The 23,451-nt window shown below is 43.4% G+C and overlaps 1 protein-coding gene across 40 annotated transcripts in view; it reads right to left on the reverse strand.

The window, feature by feature from the left end:
* Positions 1–23,451, reverse strand: part of OBSCN (obscurin, cytoskeletal calmodulin and titin-interacting RhoGEF) — a 237,313-nt gene that overhangs the window by 125,513 nt on the left and 88,349 nt on the right. For 39 of the 40 annotated variants that reach the window (XM_061421359.1, XM_061421345.1, XM_061421347.1 and 36 more), the window contains 3 exons: positions 19,407–19,682; positions 15,428–15,703; positions 4,173–4,448 (listed from right to left, as the gene is read on the reverse strand). In XM_061421359.1, the coding sequence (XP_061277343.1) occupies positions 4,173–4,448; positions 15,428–15,703; positions 19,407–19,682 (828 nt within the window). The remainder of the gene's footprint in view (positions 1–4,172; positions 4,449–15,427; positions 15,704–19,406; positions 19,683–23,451) is intronic. The other variant, XM_061421348.1, reaches the window with a different exon arrangement.

Genomic DNA, 23,451 nt, shown 5'->3' on the forward strand with positions numbered 1-23,451 from the left:
GGCTCAGGTTATGAACTCCTTATTGCAAAATTCAGACTTAAACTAAAGAAAGTAGGGAAAACCACTAGACCATTCAGGTATGACCTAAGTCAAATCCCTTAAGATTATACAGTGGAAGTGAGAAATAGATATAAGGAACTAGATCTGATAGACAGACTGCCTGATGAACTATGGATGGAGGTTCATGACATTGTACAGGAGACAGGGATCAAGACCATCCCCAAGAAAAAGAAATGCAAAAAAGCAAAATGGCTGTCTGAGGAGTCTTCACAAATAGCTGTGAAAAGAAGAGAAGCGAAAAGCAAAGGAGAAAAGGAAAGATATACCCATTTGAATGCTGTTCCAAAGAACAGCAAGGAGAGTTAAGAAAACCTACCTCAGTGATCAGTGCAAAGAAATAAGAGGAAGACAATAGAATGGGAAAGACTAGAGAACTCTTCAAGAAAATCAGAGACACCAAAGAAACATTTCCTGCAGATAGGCTCAATAAAGGACAGAAATGGTATGGACCTAACAGAAGCAAAAGAGCTTAAGAAGAGGTGGCAAGAATACACAGAAGAACTGTACAAAAAAGATCTTCATGACCCAGATAATCATGATGGTGTGATTACTCACCTAGAGCCAGACATCCTGGAATGTGAAGTCAAGTGGGCCTTAGAAAGCATCACTATGAACAAAGCTAGTGGAGGTGATGGAATTCCAGTTGAGCTATTTCAAATCCTGAAAGATGATGCTGTAAAAGTACGGCACTCAATATGCCAGCAAATTTGGAAAACTCAGCAGTGGCCACAGGACTGGAAAAGGTCAGTTTTCATTCCAATCCCAAAGAAAGGCAATGCCAAAGAATACTCAAACTACTGCACAATTGCACTCATCTCACACGCTACTAAAGTAATGCTCAAAATTCTCCAAGCCAGGCTTCAGCAATATGTGAACCGTGAACTTCCAGATGTTCAAGCTGGTGTTAGAAAAGGCAGAGGAACCAGAGATCAAATTGCCAACATCTGCTGGATCATCAAAAAGGCAAGAGAGTTCCAGATAAATATCTATTTCTGCTTTATTGACTATGCCAAAGCCTTTGAATGTGTGGATCACAACAAACTGTGGAAAATTCTGAAAGAGATGTGAATACCAGACCACCTGACTTGCCTCTTGAAAAACCTATATGCAGGTCAGGAAGCAACAGTTAGAACTGGATATGGAACAACAGATTGCTTCCAAATAGGAAAAGGAGTACATCAAGGCTGTATATTGTCACCCTGCTTATTTAACTTATATGCAGAGTACATCATGAGAAACGCTGGACTGGAAGAAGCACAAGCTGGAATCAAGATTGCCGGGAGAAATATCAATAACCTCAGATATGCAGATGACACCACCCTTATGGCAGAAAGTGAAGAGGAAGAGAAAAGCTTCTTGATGAAAGTGAAAGAGGAGAGTAAAAACATGTTGTTGTGTTTATCTGTCCTCCCATTTTTGTGCTCTTTTTCATTTTTAAAATAATGTTTCTGGTGAGATTAAGTTATTTAATTAAGGCAAATATATCAGTTTGTCCTTGGTGGTTTCTGCATATATGATCTGTTTAAAAATCTTTCATTATCCCGCGGTCATTAAATAATCTTTATTATCAGATAAAAGCTTGTTTTACCTTTCACACAGAGGTCTCTAACCTGCCTGGAGTTGGTTCTTTGTGTGGTAGGAGGTAGATTCCAATGTTATTTTATTTTTCCATATGGTTATGGGCCTTACCATCAATGATGATAAGATCCTCCCTTCTCTACACTTCAGTGTGAGTTCACCATCCCATTCCTTTGGGCTATTTATCTGCATTGAGACCCACTTGTCTAAATTGCTGTAACTTTTTTTTTTTTTTAAGTCATGAGTAGATTGGAGCAAATATCCTCATTTTGTTAAAACTCACTTGGTTCTCTTTGGCCGTTGCAATCAAGTTGTCAATATTCTAATACCCCAAAGAACTGTGATTTGGCATTTAATGGGAAGTGAATGTCTCTGAGTTCCATAGATTGGTATACATTTATTTATATCTGTTTCCTGCCTCTATGCAATGCTTAATATTAATACTTTCACAAAGTCCTCAAGACCTTTTATTGCCATTCTTTTAAATTTCATTTTCCAGTTGTTTGTCTCTGATATATAGATACAGAATTGTTTTCTGTAAATTGTTTTTGTATGCAGTGATGTTTACCAATTCTCTTACTAAGTATAGTAATCAACGTTTCTAGATTTTCTAAATTGCTAATCATATCATCTGCATGTTTCATTTTTATTTTTCTAACTTTTAATCTTTTATTTCCCTCCTTAGTGTGTTGTGAATGCAGCATCAAAGTGGTGACAACTGGCTTTCTTATCTTGTTCCCTACTGCAAAGGCAGTGCCTTCAAGGTTTCACTTTATGGACGAGGATAGCCAGTTTTTCTCTATACTGCCAATTATTAAATAAAAGAAGAATCCTTATACTTTGGTAAGAATTTTATGGCAGGAATTAATGCTCAATTTTATCAAGTATTTCTCTTGGATATATGTAGCTATATTTTACTGAGTATTTTTATTCTCCATTTATTGGGGAAATCATATCATTTTTCTTTTATTTTATTGGCATTAAGCTTTCCATCAAATTTTCTACTGATTCTTGTTTTAAACCAACCTCGCACTCCTGGAATATAGCTGTTGCTGTACTGTATTTTCCTCTTAATAAACTGCTGAATTCAGTTTACTATTATTTTGTGGAAGATATTAGCCTTAATATCATCAACAGATTAAACAGTGTTACTTCTTCATAGTTACCTTGTCAGATTTTGGTATCAATGATATGTTCTCTATGTAAGATAAATTAGAGAATGCACTCCATTTTTCAATACTACAGAAGAATCTCTGTGAACATGGGATAATTTCTTACCAGAATACTCAGTACAATTTAACAACAGAGCAAGTAGGTTTAGACATTCTGCTGTGAGAAGATTGTTTATTATGGTTCCATTTATTTAAAATTCTGGGGTCTTTACAACTTGCTTGTTTTCCATTTTGTGAGTTTTGACATAGTTTTCTAGGAACTGATCAATTTGCAATCTTCTCTATTTTCATAAATTTTGTGCACACATTACAACAAAACATGGACTAGATTTTGCTACATCTGTGTTCAGGGAGTTTACTTATCCATGTGAAAATTGCTAACCCAGAATATCTAAAGATTTATAAGCCAAAATTCTGCCATAAAATAATTCCACGCATTACTGTGTGGCCAAAATTTTCTCTTATTCTGGTTTAGTGAATTCAGCTATCTCTTGCTAACAGGAACTCTCAAGTGTTCTGGGTAAGAATCTGCCAGGAAAACCCCAGGGGAAAGATATCTTGTCTATCTCAGCCCTGTAGATCAGGTAGAGCCCGAGTAATAGACACCCAGGACCACCAATGGAGTCTGAACACTTGTTGGGAAAATGTGACTGAGCGTTATTACACGGATGGTATAAAAGAACTGCCTTTCTCCCTCCAGAATACACTCACTCACCCATGCTTTCTTGGCTCAACACTGACAATGAACACAAGGCCGGGAACTTCTACAGGCATTCTACCAGCCCTCTGTGCTGCAGAGCTCCCTCTGCCCATCTCAGTAGCAAGAAACATTCTCCCACTGACCTCCTGTATCTAGGAAAACAGAGGGAAGACCTCCCAGAAACCTCAAGTTTGAGCATTCAAACTTTACTCCTGAGAGAATGTGAAAGAAGACTGTCAGGGATACATCAAACTGAAACAGCTGACCCACTGAGAACTCGCATAAAGTGCCTGATGAGGATGTGTGCTGGTTCTCCAGAAGAACGCATGGCGGGAGGAAAATCACACATCCCCAGGCCTACCTCAGCCCCCAGGCATCAGGGAGAGCCAGGGTCCTGACACCAGGAAAAAGAGGAAGGCTCTGGGCAGGTGCTAAGACAGTGTGACTGGGCCCCACTGCCTGGCAACAGGGGACAGAAACAACCCCTCTTCTTTCTATATGCACTCTCCCCATCCATCCTCTTCCAGCTCAAAATGGGCCTCCAGATGGGATGCAGAAGGCAGGGAGGCTGAAGAGATGAAGGTTCAAGGCACTCATATCTGAAAGCCAGTCCCCTTATCACATGCAAACAGGCTAGCTCAGCGTCCTCCTCCAGGACTGACCTGTGACGTCCAGGCGGAAGGAGACCTTCTGGCCCCCGGCCTCACAGCTGTACTCCCCGGCGTCCGCCTTGCCCGCCTGCTGCACCACCAGCCGCCGCCCGCGGCCCGTGGCCTCCACACGCACTTTCGAGCTGGAACTCAGCTTCTTGCCGTCCTTGTACCACGTCACCTCTGTCTGGGCCTGGGCCACCTCGCAGCTCAGTGTGGCACTCGCCCCCGCCACGGCCTGCACTTCACTGTGTGCCGGCTGCTCCTTGGCGAACACCACCGAGGGCTCTGGGGACAGAGGGATACACATGGTCAGAGACACCATCTCAGTCAGGAGGGCAGCTACGGGCAAAGAAGACCTGGATGGGGAGCTGGGAGGGTCCAGATGCAGGTAGTGAAGCTGGAGACTTTTCCAGGCTCTGCACCAGTCCTGTGCCCTACAGAGGTCCTTCAGACATTCTCAGGAACAAGTGACACAGTCTATGCATTTTCCCACAGGTCCACCTGTTTGAGCTGGTCCCACACGGGAAGGGTCATTGTACCTTTGGAGAAGACCTTTGGAGGTCACTGGAGAAGACATCTCCCTGTTTATGACATCTTCAGGATAACAAAGCAAGTGTCCCCCAACCTTCCTATATGATGCCCCAGTCTTCTCCAGGCTTCCCAGGCTTATGCAGGGAACTTTTCACCTGAAGTCCATGGAGATGGCTGAGGCTCGGTGCCCTTGCTTACTCTCACTATTGTCAACTGGTAGCAATCTGGGAGGAGTATTTCCACCTCCCTGTGGCTTTCTTTGTCATCATCTGAGGAATGAAGAAGTAGCTTCCCCCTTAGAACTGGGTTCCCCATTACTGTTTTCTTCTTTCTAGTGAAACCATTCCAATCTTTTCTCCACCTACTAATAGTAGGCTCTCTGTTCTCACGATTCACCTCTGGCCACTCTTTATCCATTTAAATACCAGAGAATGACACATAGATAGGTTTTAAGGATGTTCCCAACTATGTGACTTGCATTTTCACTCTCTGATTGAGTCCTCTGTTAAATCAAACTTTTTCCTTCCAATAGTGTCAAATGTCCATTTCAAAGCCCCTTGAGTTTGGAGCATTTGTGTTTGTACTTAAGAAATGTTTCCTTACTTAAGTCTTTAAAGAAATCATGTTATCATCCAAGGGAATTTTGGGTTTTACCATTTACACTGAGGTTCTAACCCATCCTGAGTTGACTTTTGTGTGTGGTGTGAACTGCTGGTACAATTTAAGTTTTCAGAATGGTCGAACAGTCCAAGTACCATTTATGAAGACAGCACTTTCCTCAACTTCTCCAACAGATGCCACAGTATCAAGTGGAAGGTGAGGGTGGGTAAATGGGTGGTGCAAAAATCCATTTATGCAAGGAACTATTTCTGAGCTCACTTCTGTCCCTCTGATGTGGTAACTATCCCTGCACTGGGATCCTCTTATCTTCAAAATTGTAGCTTTGTGACATCAGGTCCCAGTGAATGCTCCCACCATGCTTTCCTTCAAGAAAACAGTGTATTGATGGCACCTGGCCTTTGGAATCTGCCTGTTATTCTTCCATCAGACCACCCAAACAGAAATTTGGTTTCAATTCTGATTGCTAATCTTTGATTTTTTTCTCTCTGATTCCTTTCTCTCTATTCCAAATTCTTACTGTCTCTCAAGAATCTTGAATAATTTTCCCACACACAGCCACCTAGCAATTTTTATCAGACCTGGAATTAGAAACATACTATAATTGTGCTACTCTAACTCTAAACGACAAAATGATTTCTGTTCGTTTCCAAGGCAAACCATTCAATATCACAGTAATCCAAGTCTATGCCCCAACCAGTAACGCTGAAGCAGCAGAAGTTGAATGGCTCTATGAAGACCTACAAGACCTTTTATAACTAACACCCCAAAAAGACGTCCTTTTCATTAAAGGGGACTGGAATGCAAAAATAGGAAGTCAAGAAACACCTGGAGTAACAAGCAAATTTGGACTTGGAGTAAGGAATGAAGCAGGACAAAGGCTAATAGAGTTTTGCCAAGAGAACGCACTGGTCATAGCAAACACCCTCTTCCAGCAACACAGGAGAAGACTCTACACATGGACATCACCAGATGGTCAACATCAAAATCAGAATGATTATACTCTTTGCAGCCAAAGATGGAGAAGCTCTATACAGTCAGTAAAAACAAGACCAGGAGCTGACTGTGGCTCAGATCATAAACTCCTTATTGCAAAATTCAGACTTAAATTGAAGAAAGTAGGGAAAACCACTATACCATTCAGGTATGACCTAAATCAAATCCCTTATGATTATACAATGGAAGTGAGAAATAGATTTAAGGAACTAGATCTGATAGATAGAGTGCCTGATGAACTATGGATGGAGGTTCGTGACATTGTACAGGAGACAGGGATCAAGACCATCCCCATGGAAAAGAAATGCAAAAATGCAAAATGGCTGTCTGGGGAGGACTTACAAATAGCTGTGAAAAGAAGAGAAGCGAAAAGCAAAGGAGAAAAGGAAAGATATAAACATCTGAATGCAGAGTTCCAAAGAATAGCAAGAAGAGATAAGAAAGTCTTTTCAGTGATCAATGCAAAGAAAGAGAGGAAAACAACAGAATGGGAAAGACTAGAGATCTCTTCAAGAAAATTAGAGATACCAAGGGAACATTTCATGCAAAGATGGGCTCAATAAAGGACAGAAATGCTATGGACCTAACAGAAGCAGAAGAGTTTAAGAAGAGGTGGCAAGAATACACAGAAGAACTGTACAAAAAAGATCTTCATGACCAAGATAATCACGATGGTGTGATCATTCACCTAGAACCAGACATCCTGAAATGTGAAGTCAAGTGGGCCTTAGGAAGCATCACTATGAACAAAGCTAGTGGAGGTGATGGAATTCCAGTTGAGCTATTTCAAATCCTGAAAGATGACGCTGTGAAAGTGCTGCGCTCAATATGCCAGCAAATTTGGAAAACTCAGCAGTGGCCACAGGACTGGAAAAGGTCAGTTTTCATTCCAATCCCAAAGAAAGGCAATGCCAAAGAATGCTCAAACTACTGCACAATTGCACTCATCTCACATGCTAGTAAAGTGATGCTCAAAATTCTCCAAGCCAGGCTTCAGCAGTATGTGAACCGTGAACTTCCAGATGTTCAAGCGGGATTTAGAAAAGAGAGAGGAACCAGAGATCAAATTCTCAACATCCACTAGATCATCAAAAAACCAAGAGAGTTCCAGAAAAACATCTACTGCTTTATTGACTATGCCAAAGCCTTTTGACTGTGTGGATCACAACAAACTGTGGAACATTCTTTAAAAGATGGGAATACCAGACCACCTGACCTGCCTCTTGAGAAATCTGTATGCAGGTCAGGAAGCAATAGTTAGAATTGGACCTGGAACAACAGACTGGTTCCAAATAGGAAAAGGAGTACGTCAAGGCTGTATATTGTCACCCTGCTTATTTAACTTATATGCAGAGTACATCATGAGAAACGCTGGGCTGGAAGAAGAACAAGCTAGAATCAAGATTGCCAGGAGAAATACCAATAACCTCAGATATGCAGATGACACCACCCTATGGCAGAAAGTGAAGAGGAACTAAAAGCCTCTTGATGAAAGTGAAAGACGAGAGTGAAAAACTTGGCTTAAAGCTCAACATTCAGAAAACGAAGATTATGGCATCTGGTCCCATCACTTCATGGCAAATAGATGGGGAAACAGTGGAAACAATGTCAGACTTTTTTGGGGGGAGCTCCAAAATCACTGTAGATGGTGATTGCAGCCATGAAATTAAAAGACACTTACTCCTTGGAAGGAAAGTTATGACCAACGTAGATAGCATATTCAAAAGCAGAGACATTACTTTGCCAACAAAGGTCTGTCTTATCAAGGCTATGGTTTTTCCAGTAGTCATGTATGGATGTGAGAGTTGGACTGTGAAGAAAGCTGAGCACCGAAGAATTGATGCTTTTGAACTGTGGTGTTGGAGAAGACTCTCGAGAGTCCCTTGGACTGCAAGGAGATCCAACCAGTCCATTCTAAAGGAGATCAGTCCTGGGTGTTCTTTGAAAGGAATGATGCTAAAGCTGAAACTCCAGTACTTTGGCCACCTCATGCAAAGAGTTGACTCATTGGAAAAGACTCTGATGTTGGGAGGGACTAGGGGCAAGAGGAGAAGGGGACGACAGAGGATGAGATGGTTGGATGGCATCACCGACTCGATGGACATGACTTTGAGTGAACTCCGGGAGTTGATGATGGACAGGGAGGCCTGGCGTGCTGCCATGGGTCACAAAGAGTTGGACATGACTGAGTGACTGAACTGAACTGAACTCTAACATAAAATTTCATTTTCCAAGTATTCTTTGCCAAGACATAGGCAAAGAAATGCTTTCTGTATAATTTTTTTTACACACTAATCCTACTCAAGAATCTACACATTCTAATAATTTATCTTTGAGATTGTCTGAGTTGATCATCCTATCATTAGTAAATTCTACCTCGAGGTTTGTTTTTTGTTTTTCTAAAATTGTTTGCCGGTGATTTTATTCTCCTCTCTACCTGACTCAGTGCTCAGGGTGGCCTAAGTGTGCTGTCCCTCAGGTCAAGATTTCCAGGTTCACCTTAGGTGGGATGTTGCTGTTGTTGACGCTATTGCAGACATTTTATAATATTTTTTAAAAAGAACACTTTTATACTGTTTGCCAAGAACTTTATGGCAGGAACTGATGTTATCAAACTTTTTGTCTTAATGTATGATATTCAAATTTACTCAACCATTTGATACTGTACTCTTGGAAATGATGACATCTTTTTGCAGTTTGTCTTTTTTAGTATTCCAATAAGTAATAAAAGTACATTTATCTGCACTGTTTACAACAGCCAGGACATGGAAGCAACCTAGATGTCCACTGGCAGATGGATGGAAGCTGTAAGGAAGCTGTGATCCATATACACAATGGAATATTACTCAGCTATAAAAAGGAATGCATTTCAGTCAATTCTAATGAGGTGGACGAAACTGGAGCCCATTATACAGAATGAAGTAAATCAGAAAGAGAAATACCATTACAGTATATTAAGGCATATATATAGAATTTATAAAGATGGTAACGATGACCCTATATGCAAGGCAGCAAAAGAGACACAGATGTAAAGAACAGACTTTGGGACTCTGTGGGAGAAGGTGAGCGTGGGGTGATTTGAGAGAACAGCACTGAAACACGTATATTACTATATATAAAATAGATGACCAGTGCAAGTTTGATGCCTGAAGCAGGGCACCCAAAGCTGATGCTCTGGGACAACCCAGAGGGATGGGGTGGGGAGGGAGGGGGGAGGGGGCTCAGGATGGTGGACACATGTGCACCCGTGGCTGATTCATGTCAGTGCATGGCAAAACCACAACACTGTAAAGTAAGTATCCTCCAATTAAAATTAACTAATTAAAATATAAAACTACCAAAAAAAAAACAGTGCCAATAAAAAGGAATTTGTTATAATTGTTCATCTGGGGCTCGTGCACCATACTGATAAACCAAGGGTTTTAGCAATCGAGTTGCTGGCCTAGTTAATATAGACTAAAATTGTTAATATAAATAAAACAAAAGCACTGAAGGTAAAACAGTATTCTAAAAATGAGCTTGAGATAAACTCCAACTGATCTTCTAATTAGACTTCATAAGTAAGTTTCTAGCTTACTTTGAACTTATTAGAAAAAGAGTATTGCAGAGTAGTTCTGCTTCTCCTTGTCCTCTTCATGAAAAACATTTTACTTTTGACAAAGACTGATTCTAACAGAAGAAAAATAAAATTAAGTCTATCCCCAGCCACGTCTAGCTTTCTCTTTCAAGTATTTTCAATTCCTTCTTTCAAGTGTATTGGGCGCTTCAGTGCTTTGTCTTGTTCCCAACGTGGTCTTCCTGTCCATGATGGACCTCCTCCCATGCTGCTGGCTAGCAGGGAGGAGTTGAGCCCCTGTTCTCACTCACGTTATGTTGTTCCCTCTACTTTGACTCAGCAGGTAGGGGTGGGAGAGGATTGGGAGACCTGCTTCCTACCAGTCTACCAAGCTTGGGTACATACCTTTACCAACACACATTTGAGTCCTGAGCCCCCGAAACTCTAGGTCCATTATCTCTCTTTGAATACTTCTGTTCCTAGAGCTCTCTTTGTCCAGGAATCTTGACCACTGTAATAGCCATTCACACCTCCTTTATTAATTGTTAATGAATCATGTCTTGTATTAAAACATTCGACAAATAGATATTAAGGCTCTGTTTCGTACAAGGTACTATTAGATGCTGGGAATACAAAGGAAGGGAATGGGAGATGTTCAGCTGGACATTTAAGAGGGACAGACAGCTCTTCAAGGGTTAATTCAATTAATATTCAATTATAATTTGTGACAAGTCTCCTGGGAAAGAGGCATATTACAAGGGGCCCACCTTAGCCTGAGGGTCAAAAAGTTTTTCATGAGGAGATGAGATGCGAGCTATGTTATGAAGCACCAGTTGAAGAGAAAAGAGGGTGGTGGGGGAGACCACTGCTGGCAGAGAACACAGTCTGTGCAAGGGAAGAGGAGAGCTGGCTTCTGGGGGGCAACTGAAAAAAAGCCACAGTGACTGAAGTTGGAGAAAAAGAGGGCAAGTGGGAGAAGATAAGGGTGGTGAGATTAGCAAGGGTGGAATGTGGCAGACACTGGCAGTCCTAACTACTGTAAGGATAACTGAAAAGATTGTCATCTGTTAGAGTGGGACCAGCCAGAGAAATGGGGTGTTTGACATTATCCATGTTGTACTTTCAGATGTTCATGCTGTCTGATGTACGGGGTGTTTGGAAGGATGCTGGGTACAAAGCAGAATAAGGAATCCAGATAGTATGTTGTTATGCCTCCCAGGGAAGATGGTGGGGCCCTGGTATAGGACACTTCAGGTAGATAGCAAAATAAAAAGATGTTTAAAGCTAAGGTAGAACTGCCAGAAGTTAGCACTTAGTTGGATGTGGGTAGAAGTTAAAACTCCTAGGTTCCTGATCTACTAAGGACAGGGTGTGGAATGAGAATGAAGGAGGGCCTTAAGCCAGCAAATGATGCCAAGAAAAAATATTCAGGTAGGTAGAAAGAAATCCAGCAGGACATGGGGTTGTAAAAGCCTATGAAAGGCATATAGCCAGAGCTTGAACATGTTCAACAAGCCATCACTACCCAATAATCTGACAGCAGTTATAGAGCAGTAGAAAGGTGGTGGGTAAGTCTGGGCATGCCCAATGCAGCCCACGTTAGGATCCTTCTTGCACAACACATAATGTCTTCAGAATTACAGTTCTAGGCACAACAAACACAAATTTCAAGATGTCATAAGGGGTAGTTTGGCCTGTTAGAGGCTCCCGAATCACTTCATTCCACACTGGGGCCTTTCACTTATTCAGTCCAACCAGAAGGTTCACTGAGGTTGGTCTGGTTCTCATTAGGGTTGTTATAAGTGTTTAGTTAGTTGCTGCTGCTACTGCTGCTAAGTCACTTCAGTCGTGTCCGACTCTGTGCGACCCCACAGACGGCAGCCCACCAGGCTCTGCCGTCCCTGGGATTCTCCAGGCAAGAACACTGGAGTGGGTTGCCATTTCCTTCTCCAATGCATGAAAGTGAAAAGCGAAAGTGAAGTCGCTCAGTCGTGTCCGACTCTTAGCGACCCCATGGACTGCAGCCTACTAGGCTCCTCCATCCATGGGATTTTCCAGGCAAGAGTACTGGAGTGGGGTGCTATTGCCTTCTCCAGTTTATTCAGTTAGTTTTGGGCAAATGGGGGGATTACACTTCTTCACTCTCTTGCTTATATATGTGCAATCACTTACTGTTAAGCTTTCTACCTATTAACATGCTAACCTTAAAAACAATGTGCAATTCTGGACTCTGACTTTCATCACTAATCTCTAACAACAGATACACTGGTGAACTCATTTTGCTAACATTTAATTTATGATTTTGGCCTTGATACTCGGAGAAGATTGGTCTGGAATTTCATTCTCCCTGTATTTCTAGTGCGATTCTGGTACTGATGTTATGTTCTGTATGTGAAGAGAGTTATAGAATGTATCTCATTCTTCTCTCTCTAGGACTGTCTCCATGAGCGTGCAGCATCTGTTTCCAGAACTGTACATTTTGCACAGTGTACCAGAGAAGTACAGGTGCTGAGAAGACTTTTCATTATTGCTCCTACTGATGACAAGTTACACAGTCTTTAACGTCTATATTCTTTTTTTCATGTAGTTTAGAAGCAAAATGTAAGGGAGAAAAGGAAAGGATATACCCATTGGAATCCAGAGTTCCAGAGAAGAGCAAAGAAAGGTAAGAAAGCATTCCTAAGTGAACAATGCGAAGAAAAAGAGAAAAACAATAGAATGGGGAAGACTAAATATCTCTTCAAGAAAATTAGAGACATCAAGGGAACATTTCATGCAAAAATGGGCACAATAAAGGACAGAAATGGAATGGACCTAACAGAAGCAGAAGATATTAAGAAGTGGCAGGAATACACAGAAGAACTGTACAAAAAAAAAGTCTTAATGACCTGGACAACTCAATAGTGTGATCACTCACCTAGAGCCAGATATCTTGGAGTGTGAAGTCAAGTGGGCCTTAAGAAGCATTACTACTAATAAAGCTAGTAGAGGTGATGGAATTCCAGCTGAGCTATTTCAAATCCCAAAAGATGATGCTGTGAAAGTGCTGCACTCAATATGCTAGCAAATTTGGAAAACTCAGCCAAGGCCATAGGACTGGAAAAGGTCAGTTTTCATTCCAATCCCAAAGAAGGGCAATGCCAAAGAAAGTTCAAACTACCACACATTTGCACTCATTTCAAATGCTAGCAAGGTAATGCTCAAAATCCTTCAAGCTAGGCTCCAACAGTACGTGAACTGAGAACTTCGAAATGTACAAGCTGGATTTATAAAAGGCAGAGGAACCAGAGATCAAACTGCCAACATCTGTTGGATCATAGGAAATCCAAGGAAATTCCAGAAAAAGTTCTACTGCTTCACTGACTATGCTAAAGTCTTTGTGTGGATTGCAACAAACTGTGGAAAACTCTTAAAGAGATGGGAACACCAGACCACCTTGCCCGCCTTTTGCGAAACCTGTAGGCAGCTCAAGAAGCAACAGTTAGAACAAGACAAGGAAGAGTGTACTGGTCCAAACCGGAAAAGGAGTATATCAAGGCTGTTTACTGTCATCCTGCTTATTTAACTTATATGCAGAGTACATCATGTGAAATGCCGGGCTGGAGGAAGCTCCAGCTGGAATCAAGATCACAGGGAGAAATATCAATACCCTCAGATATGCAGATGACTACACCCTAAAGGCAGAAAGTGAAGAGCAACTCAAGAGCTTCTTGATGAAGGTGAAAGAGGACAGTGAAAAAGCTGGGTTAAAACTCAACATTTAAAAAATTAAGATCATGGCATCCAGTCCCATTAGTTCATGGCAAATAGATGGGGAAACAGTGGAAACAGTGACAGACTTTACTTTCTTGGGCTCCAAAATCACTGCAGACAGTGACTGCAGCCATGAAATTTTTTAAAAGATGTTTGCTCCTTGGAAGAAAAGCTATGACAAACGTAGACAGCATATCAGCATATTTAAAAGCAGACATCACTTTGCCAACAAAGTTCAATCAATCAAAGCTATGGTTTTTCCAGCAGTCAGGTATGGATGTGAGAATTGTACCATAAAGAAGGCTGAGCACCAAACAATTGATGCTTTTGAACTGTGGTGCTGGAGAAGACTCTTAAGAGTCCCTTGGTAGCAAGGAGATTAAACCAGTCAATCCTAAAAGAACTCAACTCTGAATATTCATTGGACGGACTGATGCTGAAACTGAAGCTCCAATACTTTGGCAACCGACGTGAAGTACTGACTCACTGGAAAACACCCTGATGCTGGGAAAGATTGAGGGCAGGAGGAGAAGGGGTCAACAGACGATGAGATGGGTGGATGACTCAATGGCCATCAATTGGAGCAAACTCCAGGAGATAGTACAAGACAGGGAAGCCTGGGGTACTGCAGTCCATGGGGTCTCAAGGAGTCAGACATGACTGAACAACAACTATTTAGCCACATTTCCCAACTTTCCTATGATATTTCTTAGAATACACTCTAACATTCTCAAAGACAAAAAACATTCCAGAAAGATGCATGCTGAGATCTGGGATATCTGTACACATCCACAAATCATCCCATGTTATTAGTACAGTCAAAACCTGTTAGGTGTCAGCACCTAGAAGCCAAGGTAGGATGGCAGCCCAACTCCATTCAGCATGAAGACTTCCTGCCAGAAGAAGAATAATCTGGTTTCTTAGAATGTCCTGTGTTCCAGGCACAAGGCAGAGACTCTTTCACCATCAGGAAAACGCAATGAAATAAAGACTGCCTTGCCAGTCAGAGGCCAGTAGGACAGCAACTCCTCATTAGCAAAGCCTAGTGACATGGCAGAAGTGACTTTTTCCTTTCAATTCCTAAATTCACCAGCAGCACACCAAGGGGAATACAACCTGTACATCCAACCTGTTTGAAGACAAAGGCAAAAATCATACTTTGCAATCTAAGATCACCCTAAATGGTACACGTGATGCTCTACCAATCATCCTTAAGGACCTGAAACATAACATGGGCCTATTCTGGCTACCTACAGACAACCAGAGCAGGAACAGGAAGGAAGGGCATCCCAGAAGCCTCAGATTTCACCATCCAAACTTCATTCCGAAGAGAATTCCAAGTAGGACTGTGTGGTCAATATGTCTCCTAAACTGGGATCCATCAAATTCAAACACTTCTGGCCAACCGAGACCAGCAAGAGGTACTGGGTGAAGGCCTATGGTAGCTCTCAGGAAAGAGATGATGGGAGGAAGGTCAGTTATTCCCAGGCCTACCTTGGCCCCCAAGCATCAGGAGAGGTGGGGTCTCCACACCAGGAACAACAGGCAGATTGTGAGCAGGTGCTGAGACAGTGTGCCTGAGCCTCACTGCCTGAAAACACATGGACCAAAAAGCCCCTCTTCTCTCCATGGACACCCTCCCCACGCATGCTCCCCCAGCCAAAATGGGTACCAAGGTGGGACACGGAAGACTGGAAGGCATGAAGAGACGAAGGTCACCGGCAAGGGCACGCATAGTCTGGCAAGGCTGGAAGCGGGTCTATTCATCACCTGCACGCAGGCTAGCTCAGCGTCCTCCTCCAGGACTGACCTGTGACGTCCAGGCGGAAGGAGACCTTCTGGCCCCCGGCCTCGCAGCTGTACTCCCCGGCGTCCGCCTTGCCCGCCTGCTGCACCACCAGCCGCCGCCCGCGGCCCGTGGCCTCCACATGCACTTTTGAGCTGGAACTCAGCTTCTTGCCGTCCTTGTACCACGTCACCTCCGTCTGGGCCTGGGCCACCTCGCAGCTCAGCGTGGCACTCGCCCCCGCCACGGCCTGCACTTCACTGCGTGCCGGCTGCTCCTTGGCGAACACCACCGAGGGCTCTGGGGACAGAGGGATACACAGGGTCAGAGACACCATCTCAGTCAGGAGGGCAGCCCTGCACAAAGACGACCTGGACAGGGGCTTGGGGCAATAGAGCTGGAGACTTCTCAAGACTCTGCACCAGCCCTGTGCTCTGCGGCGGTCCCCTGCCTTTCTCAGCAAGTGACACAATTTATGCATTCTCCCTCAGGTCCCTGCGAGCAGGTCCATGGCGCAGGACAAATGGAACAGACTTGCCCCCTGCTCATGACAACTGCCAGATCTCGAGGCAAATGTCCCCATCCTTCCTCAGTGGTGTCCTAGTCTTCTCCATACTGTTTAACAGCAGGGAAGTTTTCATCTGTGGTCTGTGGAGATGCCTGAGGCTCAGTGCCCTAGTCCACTCTTAGCATCGCCAGCTGACGGCAATCTGGGGGAGTGCTCGCACCTCCCTGCGGCTTTCTTCATCAGTGTCTGAGGAACGAAGAATCCGAGCGCCTTTCCCCTTAGGACTGGGCTCACCGTTACTGTTTTCTTCTTCCTGGTGACACTAGTCAAATCTTTTGCCCACTTATCAACAGTAGGCTCAGACTTTTCCTGCAACTCTGGCCACTCTCCAAACATTTAGAGAATGATAAGCACGGAGGTTTGAAGGATATTCCCAACTGTGTGACTGCATTTTCACTCTCAGGTCCAGGCCTCTGATAAAGCAAACTCTCTCCTTCCAATAGTCTCACAAGGCCCATCTCTGCCCTGTGAGTTTAGAGCATTTGCGTTCTATTTAAGAAATATTTCCTTACCTTGAGTTTTTAAAGAAACCACTTTCTCATCTGAGGTCTTTTATACCCTGAGGTTTCTAACCCAAAATGAGTTGACTTTTGTGTGTGGTGTGAATTGCTAGGACATTCTAAGTTTTCCACGTGGTTCACTGGTTCAGCAACTATTTTTGACTAGAACATCCTTCCTCGACTTCTCAAACAGACAACACAATAACAAACAGAAGATAAAGAGGATCTGTGGGGATGGTGGGTGCAGGAATCCTTTTATGCAAGAACTGTTTCTGAGCTCACTATTCTGTTCCTCTGACGTGATAACTATCCTGCACTGGGACCCCACTATCTTGAAAAAGCTGTAGCCTTACAATAATTCCTGACTTCAGGTCCCAGTAAACGCTCCCACTGTGTTTCCTTCAAGAAAACAACATATTGCCTGTACCTTGCCTTTGATCTGCCTGTTATTCCTCCATCTACCACCCAAAAAAGAAATTGGGTTTCGATTTTGATTGTTAATAAACATCTTTGATTTTTCCCTCAAATTTCTATCCACATACTGCAAACTCTAACTATATTTCAAGAATCTTGAATAATGTCCCCCACACAGCCTCTGAGTAACTTTTATCAGTTCTGGAATTAGAAACATGATACAATTTTGCCAGTCTAACTCTTCACACAAATTTCATTTTGCAAGCATTCCTTGCCAGGACTTAGACATAGAAATAATTTCTGCATATCAATTTTTTTTACACACTAATCTTACTCAAGAATCGGATGCAATCTAACCATTTATCTCCGGGATTGTCTGAGTTGATCATTCCATCATCAGCAAATTCCACCTTTAGTTTTCCAGTGATTTTATTCTCCTCTTTACTCAACTCAGAGGTTAGAGTTGGCCTGAGTGCTGTTCCTCATGTCAAAGATCTCCTTGTACTCCTTAAGTGGGATGCTGTTGTTGGGGTTGTTCTTGTTTTTGCAGGAGTGTGATAACATTAAAAAGAACTCTTTAATATAGTTGGCTAAGAATTTTATGGCACAAACTGATGCTCAATCTTATCAAACATTTTGGGCCAATGTATGACCTTCAAGTTCAGTCAACTATTTGATTCTGTACTCATGGAGATGATCACATCTTTCTGCATTCAATCCCATGTCAAGCTTTCTACCTATCAACGATGTCAACGTTGACACGACGTGCAATCCTGAACTACGACTTCCACCACTCATCTCTACCTGTGGATACACTGCTGAATTCTATTAACCTTTAATATGTGATTTTGACCTTGACACTTGCAGTAGATTTTCTGGAATTTCATTCTCCCTGCCTTTCTAGTGCGATTTTGGTATTGATGGTATATTCTGGACATGAAGGAGTTATGGAGGATATCTCATTCTTCTCTCTCTAGGACCATCTCCATAAGTATGGAATAACAATTTTTCAAATATTTTCCATACCTCACTACAAAACTACAGGGCCGAGAAGATTTTTCATTATTGGTCCTACTGATTCACAAGTCACACACTAAATTTACTCTGTCTTCATGTGTCTGATTATCTCACAATCTCCTAGGATTTAGCCATATATCATAATTTTTCAAAGGTTTTACCATAAAATACTTTCTAATGTGCTCCCAAAAAAACACACTCTAAGAGATGCACGGTGGGATCTGGGGTATATATACACCCACATATCCTGCTACACTGGCATGGTCTCAAACCCTCACATGCTGGCACCTAGGAGTCAAGGTGGCATGGTAGCCACCCCTATTCAGCATGAAGACTCTCTTCCCAGAAAAAGCATAACCTGATTCCTTAGACTGCCTGACATTTCAGCCACGAGAAACAGACACTCGATGACCATGAGGAAAATGCAAGGAAATAAAGGCTGCTTTGCCAGTCAGAGGCTGCTAGGACAGTAACTGCTTATTAGCAACACCTACTGATGTGGCAGAAGAGATTTTTTCCTTTCCATTTCTAAATTCATCAACCAATGCCAAGGGGAATACTGACCTGCAACATACAAACTTGTTCGAAGACAAACGCAAAATCATATTTGATCCAAGAAGATCACCCTAAATAGCACAGGTGACTATCAATCATCCTTTCTTCCCTCCCTTTGTAAGGCGTGTGTGCATGCTAAGCCGCTTCACTGGTGTCTAACTCTCTGTGACCCTTTGGACTGTAGCGCATCAGGCTCCTCTGTCCATGGGATTCTCCAGGCAAGAATACTGGAGTGAGCTGCCATGTCCTCCTCTGGGGGATCTTCCCAACCCAGGGATCAAACCCGTGTCTCCTGCGACTCCTACAGTGCAGGCAGATTCTTCACTGCTGAGCCACCAGGGAAGCCCCACTTTGTAAGGATCTGACAACAAAACATGGTTTTTTTTTTCTTGCAATGTACAGGCTATAAAGCTGCTATATCCTGAGAAAGGAAGAAGTGGCATCCAAGAAACCTCAAATTCAATCATCCGAAGCTCACTCCTGCAAGAATTCCAAGTAGGATTGTGTGACCAGTATTTCCCCTAACCTGGAATCCATCAAATTGAAACACCCAAGAACTTGCATGAGGTACCAGATGAGGGCATGTGCTAGCTCTCAGGAAAGACAGATGATGGGAGGAAAGTCACATATTCCCAGGTCTACCTCAGCCCCCAAGCATCAGGGAGAGTCAGGGTCCCGACACCAAGAACACAAGGAAGGTTCTGGGCAGGTAGTAAGACAGTGTGACTGAGTCTCACTGCCTCCAATGAGGCGGACAAAAATGGGCCTTCTTCACTGAAGGTGCATCCTCCCCATCCACCCTTCCTTAGGGCCAAGATGATATGAAGATGAGATATGGAGATGCGAAGAAATAAAGGCTACAGGTGAGTACACACATCTGTTGAGACCAAAAGCCAATCCCTTCATCCTCTGCACACAGCCTAGCTCAGCGTCCTCCTCCAGGACTGACCTGTGACGTCCAGGCGGAAGGAGACCTTCTGGCCCCCGGCCTCACACCTGTACTCCCCGGCGTCCGCCTTGCCCGCCTGCTGCACCACCAGCCGCCGCCCGCGGCCCGTGGCCTCCACACGCACTTTTGAGCTCGAACTCAGCTTCTTGCCGTCTTTGTACCATGTCACCTCCGTCTGGGCCTGGGCCACCTCGCAGCTCAGTGTGGCACTGGTTCCCGCCACGGCCTGCACTTCACTGCGTGCTGGCTGCTCCTTGGCAAACACCACCGAGGGCTCTGGGGATAGAGGGGGATACATGGGGTCAGAGACACCAACTCAGTCAGGAAGGCAGCCCCAGACAAAGAAGACCTGGATGGGGAGGTGGGAGGGGGCTGGGCAGGAGGATGGTGGAGCTGGAGACTTCTCAGGCTCTGCACCAGCCCTGTGCTCTGCAGAGGTCCCCTGCTTTTCTCAGCAACAAGTCACACAGTTTGTGCATTCTCGTCTGAGTCCACGTGAGCTGGGCCAGGTGGCAGGGTGGCCACTGGGAAAGACTTCTCCCGTGCTCACGGCATCTGCAGGGTCACGAGGCAACGTCCCCGAACCTTGCTAGACGGTGCCCTAGTCTTCTCCATGTGGTTATGCAGGAACTTTTCACCTGCAGTCCATGGAGATGGCTGAGGCTCAGTGCCCTTGTGACTGTTAACTGCTGTCGGCTGGCGGCCATCTGGGAGGAGTGCTCCCACCCCTCTCCATGGCTTTCTTTGTCATTGAGCAATAAAGAAGCTGAGTACCTTTCCTCTTAGCACTGGGTTCACCATTCCTATTTTCTTCTTCATGGTGACACAACTCAAATCTTTTGCCCACCTACAAATAGTAGGCTCTTTTTTCCATTCAACTTTGGCCACTCTTTATACATTTATATACCAGGGAATGACACATACTTAGGATTTAAGGATATTTCCAACTGCATGACTGGCATTTTCACTCTCAGATCCAGTTCTTTGATATATCAAAGATTTTCCTTCCAATAGTTTCACAATGTCCATTTCAGCCCTTTCAGGCATAGATCATTTGTGTTCCATTTAAGAAATTTCTCCTTATGTTGTCTTTAAAGAAACCACATTATCGTCTGAGGGTTTTTTGGGGTTTTGCCTTTTACCCTGAGTTTTCTAACCCACGCTGCGCTGACTTTTGTGTATGGTGTGAACTGCTAGCACAATTTAATTTTTCCGTATGGTTCAGTGGTCCAACTCCATTTATTAGACAACATCCTTCCTTGAGTTCTCAATAGACAACACAGTAACAGTGGAAAGGTGTAGGGGGACAGGGGATGGGTGGTGCAGGAAGCCATTTATGCAAGCAACTGCTTCTGAGCTCACCATTCGGCTCCCCTGATGTGGAAACTGTCACTGCACCGGGATCCCCTTGTCTCAAAAACTACAGCTTTAGGATCATTCCTGATACATGGGAACCAGTCAGGCTGGTCCCCCGCGGAGCAGGGATCATGCGCCCACACGTGTGGCCTTGCAGCCGTGTGCAGAGCTGGTGCGCCTGCGTGTGTGTCTGCTTCTGCAGCCAAGAGTGTCCTGAGCTGGAGCCTGCTTTTGTAGATAGCTCTGTGGTTTCAGAGGGCTTCCCAGGTGGCGTTAGTGGTAAAAAGTCCACCTGCCAACGCAGGAGACATAAGAAATATGGGTTTGATCCCTGGGTTGGGAAGATCCGCTGGAGGAGGAAAGGGCAACCCACTCCAGTATTCTTGCCTGGAGAATCCCATGGACAGAGAAGCCTGCCTGGTAAGCTATAGTCCACAAGGTTGCAAAGAGTCTGACACTACTGAAGCGACTTAGCCTAACACAGGTCCCAGTAAATGTCCCCACCATGCTTTTCTTCAAGAAAACAGTGTATTGGCTGTACCTTGCCTTTGAAATCGGACTACTATTCTTCCATCAGACCACCCCAAAAAGAAAATTCCATTTTGATTGTTAATAAACATCTTTGACTTTTTTTCTCAGATTACTCCATCTAATGCAACCTCCCACTGTCTCTCAAGAATCTTGAATATAATTTGCCCATGCACAGCCTCTTGGTGACTTTGATCACACCTGGAATTAGAAACATGATAATTGTGCTAGTCAAACTCTTAACACAAATTTCATTCTTCAAGCATTCCTAACCAGGACTTAGATGTAGGAATTATTGTTGATTTACTTGTTGATTTTTTTTCCTCAAAAATCATTCACAGTCTAATAATTTATCTTCAGATTTTCTGAGTTGATAATCACATCATCAGCAAATTTCACCTCTAGTTTTTCAAAACCATCTGCTGGTGATTTTATTCTCCTCTTTGCTTGACTCATGGGTTGCAGTGGCCTCCATGTATTCAGTCAGTTCAGTCACTCAGTCATGTCTGACCCTTTGCGACCCCATGAACTGCAGCACGCCAGGCCTCCCTGTCCATCACCAACTCCTGGAGTCCACCCAAACCATGTCCATCAAGTCGGTGATGCCATCTAACATCTCATCCTGTCATCCCCTTCTCCTCCTGCCCTCAACCTTTCCCAGCATCAGAGTCTTTTCAAATGAGTCAGCTCTTCGCATCAGGTGGCCAAAGTATTGGAGTTTCAGCTTTAGCATCAGTCCTTCCAATGAACACCCAGGACTGATCTCCTTTAGGATGGACTGGTTGAATCTCCTTGCAGTCCAAGGAACTCTCAAGAGTCTTCTCCAACACCACAGTTCAAAAGCATCAATTCTTCAGCAGTCAACTTTCTTCACAGTCCAACTCTCACATCCATACATGACCACTGGAAAAACCATAGCCTTGACTAGACAGACCTTTGTTGACAAAGTAATGTCTCTGCTTTTCAATATGCTGTCTAGATTGGTCATAACTTTCCTTCCAAGGAGTAAGCATCTTTTAATTTTATGGCTGCAGTCACCATCTGCAGTGATTTTGGAGCCCAGAAAAATAAAGTCTGACACTGTTTCCACTGTTTCCCCATCTATTTCCCATGAAGTGATGGGACCAGACACCATGATTTTAGTTTTCTGAATGTTGAGCTTTAAGCCAACTTTTTCACTCTCCTCTTTCACTTTCATCAAGAGGCTCTTTAGTTCCTCTTCACTTTCTGCCATAAGGGTGGTGTCATCTGCATATCTGAGGTTATTGATATTTCTCCCGGCAATCTTGATTCCAGCTTGTGCTTCCTCCAGCCCAGTGTTTCTCATGATGTACTCTGCATAGAAGTTAAATAAGTAGGGTGACAATATACAGCCTTGATGTCCTCCTTTTCCTATTTGGAACCAGTCTGTTATCCCTCACTTAAAGATTTGCAGGTACACCTTAAGCGGGATGATGTTATCACTGTTGTTCTTTTCGCAGGAATTTTGCTATGTTAAAAGAAAAAATATCTTATATAGTTTCCCAAGTATTTTATGGCAAGGACAGATGCTTGATGTTATCAAATATTTTGTCTTGATGTATGATGTTTGAATTTAATTAACCATTTGATTCTGTACTCATGGAGATAATCACATTTGGGATCTTCATAGAACAAGGATCAAACCCTTGTCCCTGGCACTGGCATTCTGGACCACCAGGGAAGTCCTTGCGCTCTATTTCTTAATATCCAGCTTTCTACTTTCTATCTATTAACATATCCAATGTTAAGCTCATTGTGCAACCCTAGAATATGACTTTCATCACAGATCCCTACTCTTGGATACATTGATTAATTCATTTTGGTAACAATTATTATGATTTTTTATTTTGGCCTTGATATTCGCAGTTGAGTGGCCTGAAGTTTGATTCTCCCTGCCATTTCTAGGTCATTTTGGTATCGATGCTATGTTTTGTATATGAAGAAAGTTACAGAGTCTATCTCCTTTTTCTCTCTCTAGGATCACCTCCACAAGCACAGAGTAACAGTTTTCCAGGACATTTTGCACAGTGTACCAGAGAACTGGTTTCCCTGGTGGCTGGGCAATAAAGCATCTGCCTTCAATGCAGGAGATGCAAGTTTGATCCCTGGGCCAGGAAGATCCCCTAGAGAAGGACATGGC

This window comes from Bos javanicus, chromosome 7 (assembly GCF_032452875.1).
Source record: "Bos javanicus breed banteng chromosome 7, ARS-OSU_banteng_1.0, whole genome shotgun sequence".
NCBI lineage: Eukaryota > Metazoa > Chordata > Mammalia > Artiodactyla > Bovidae > Bos > Bos javanicus.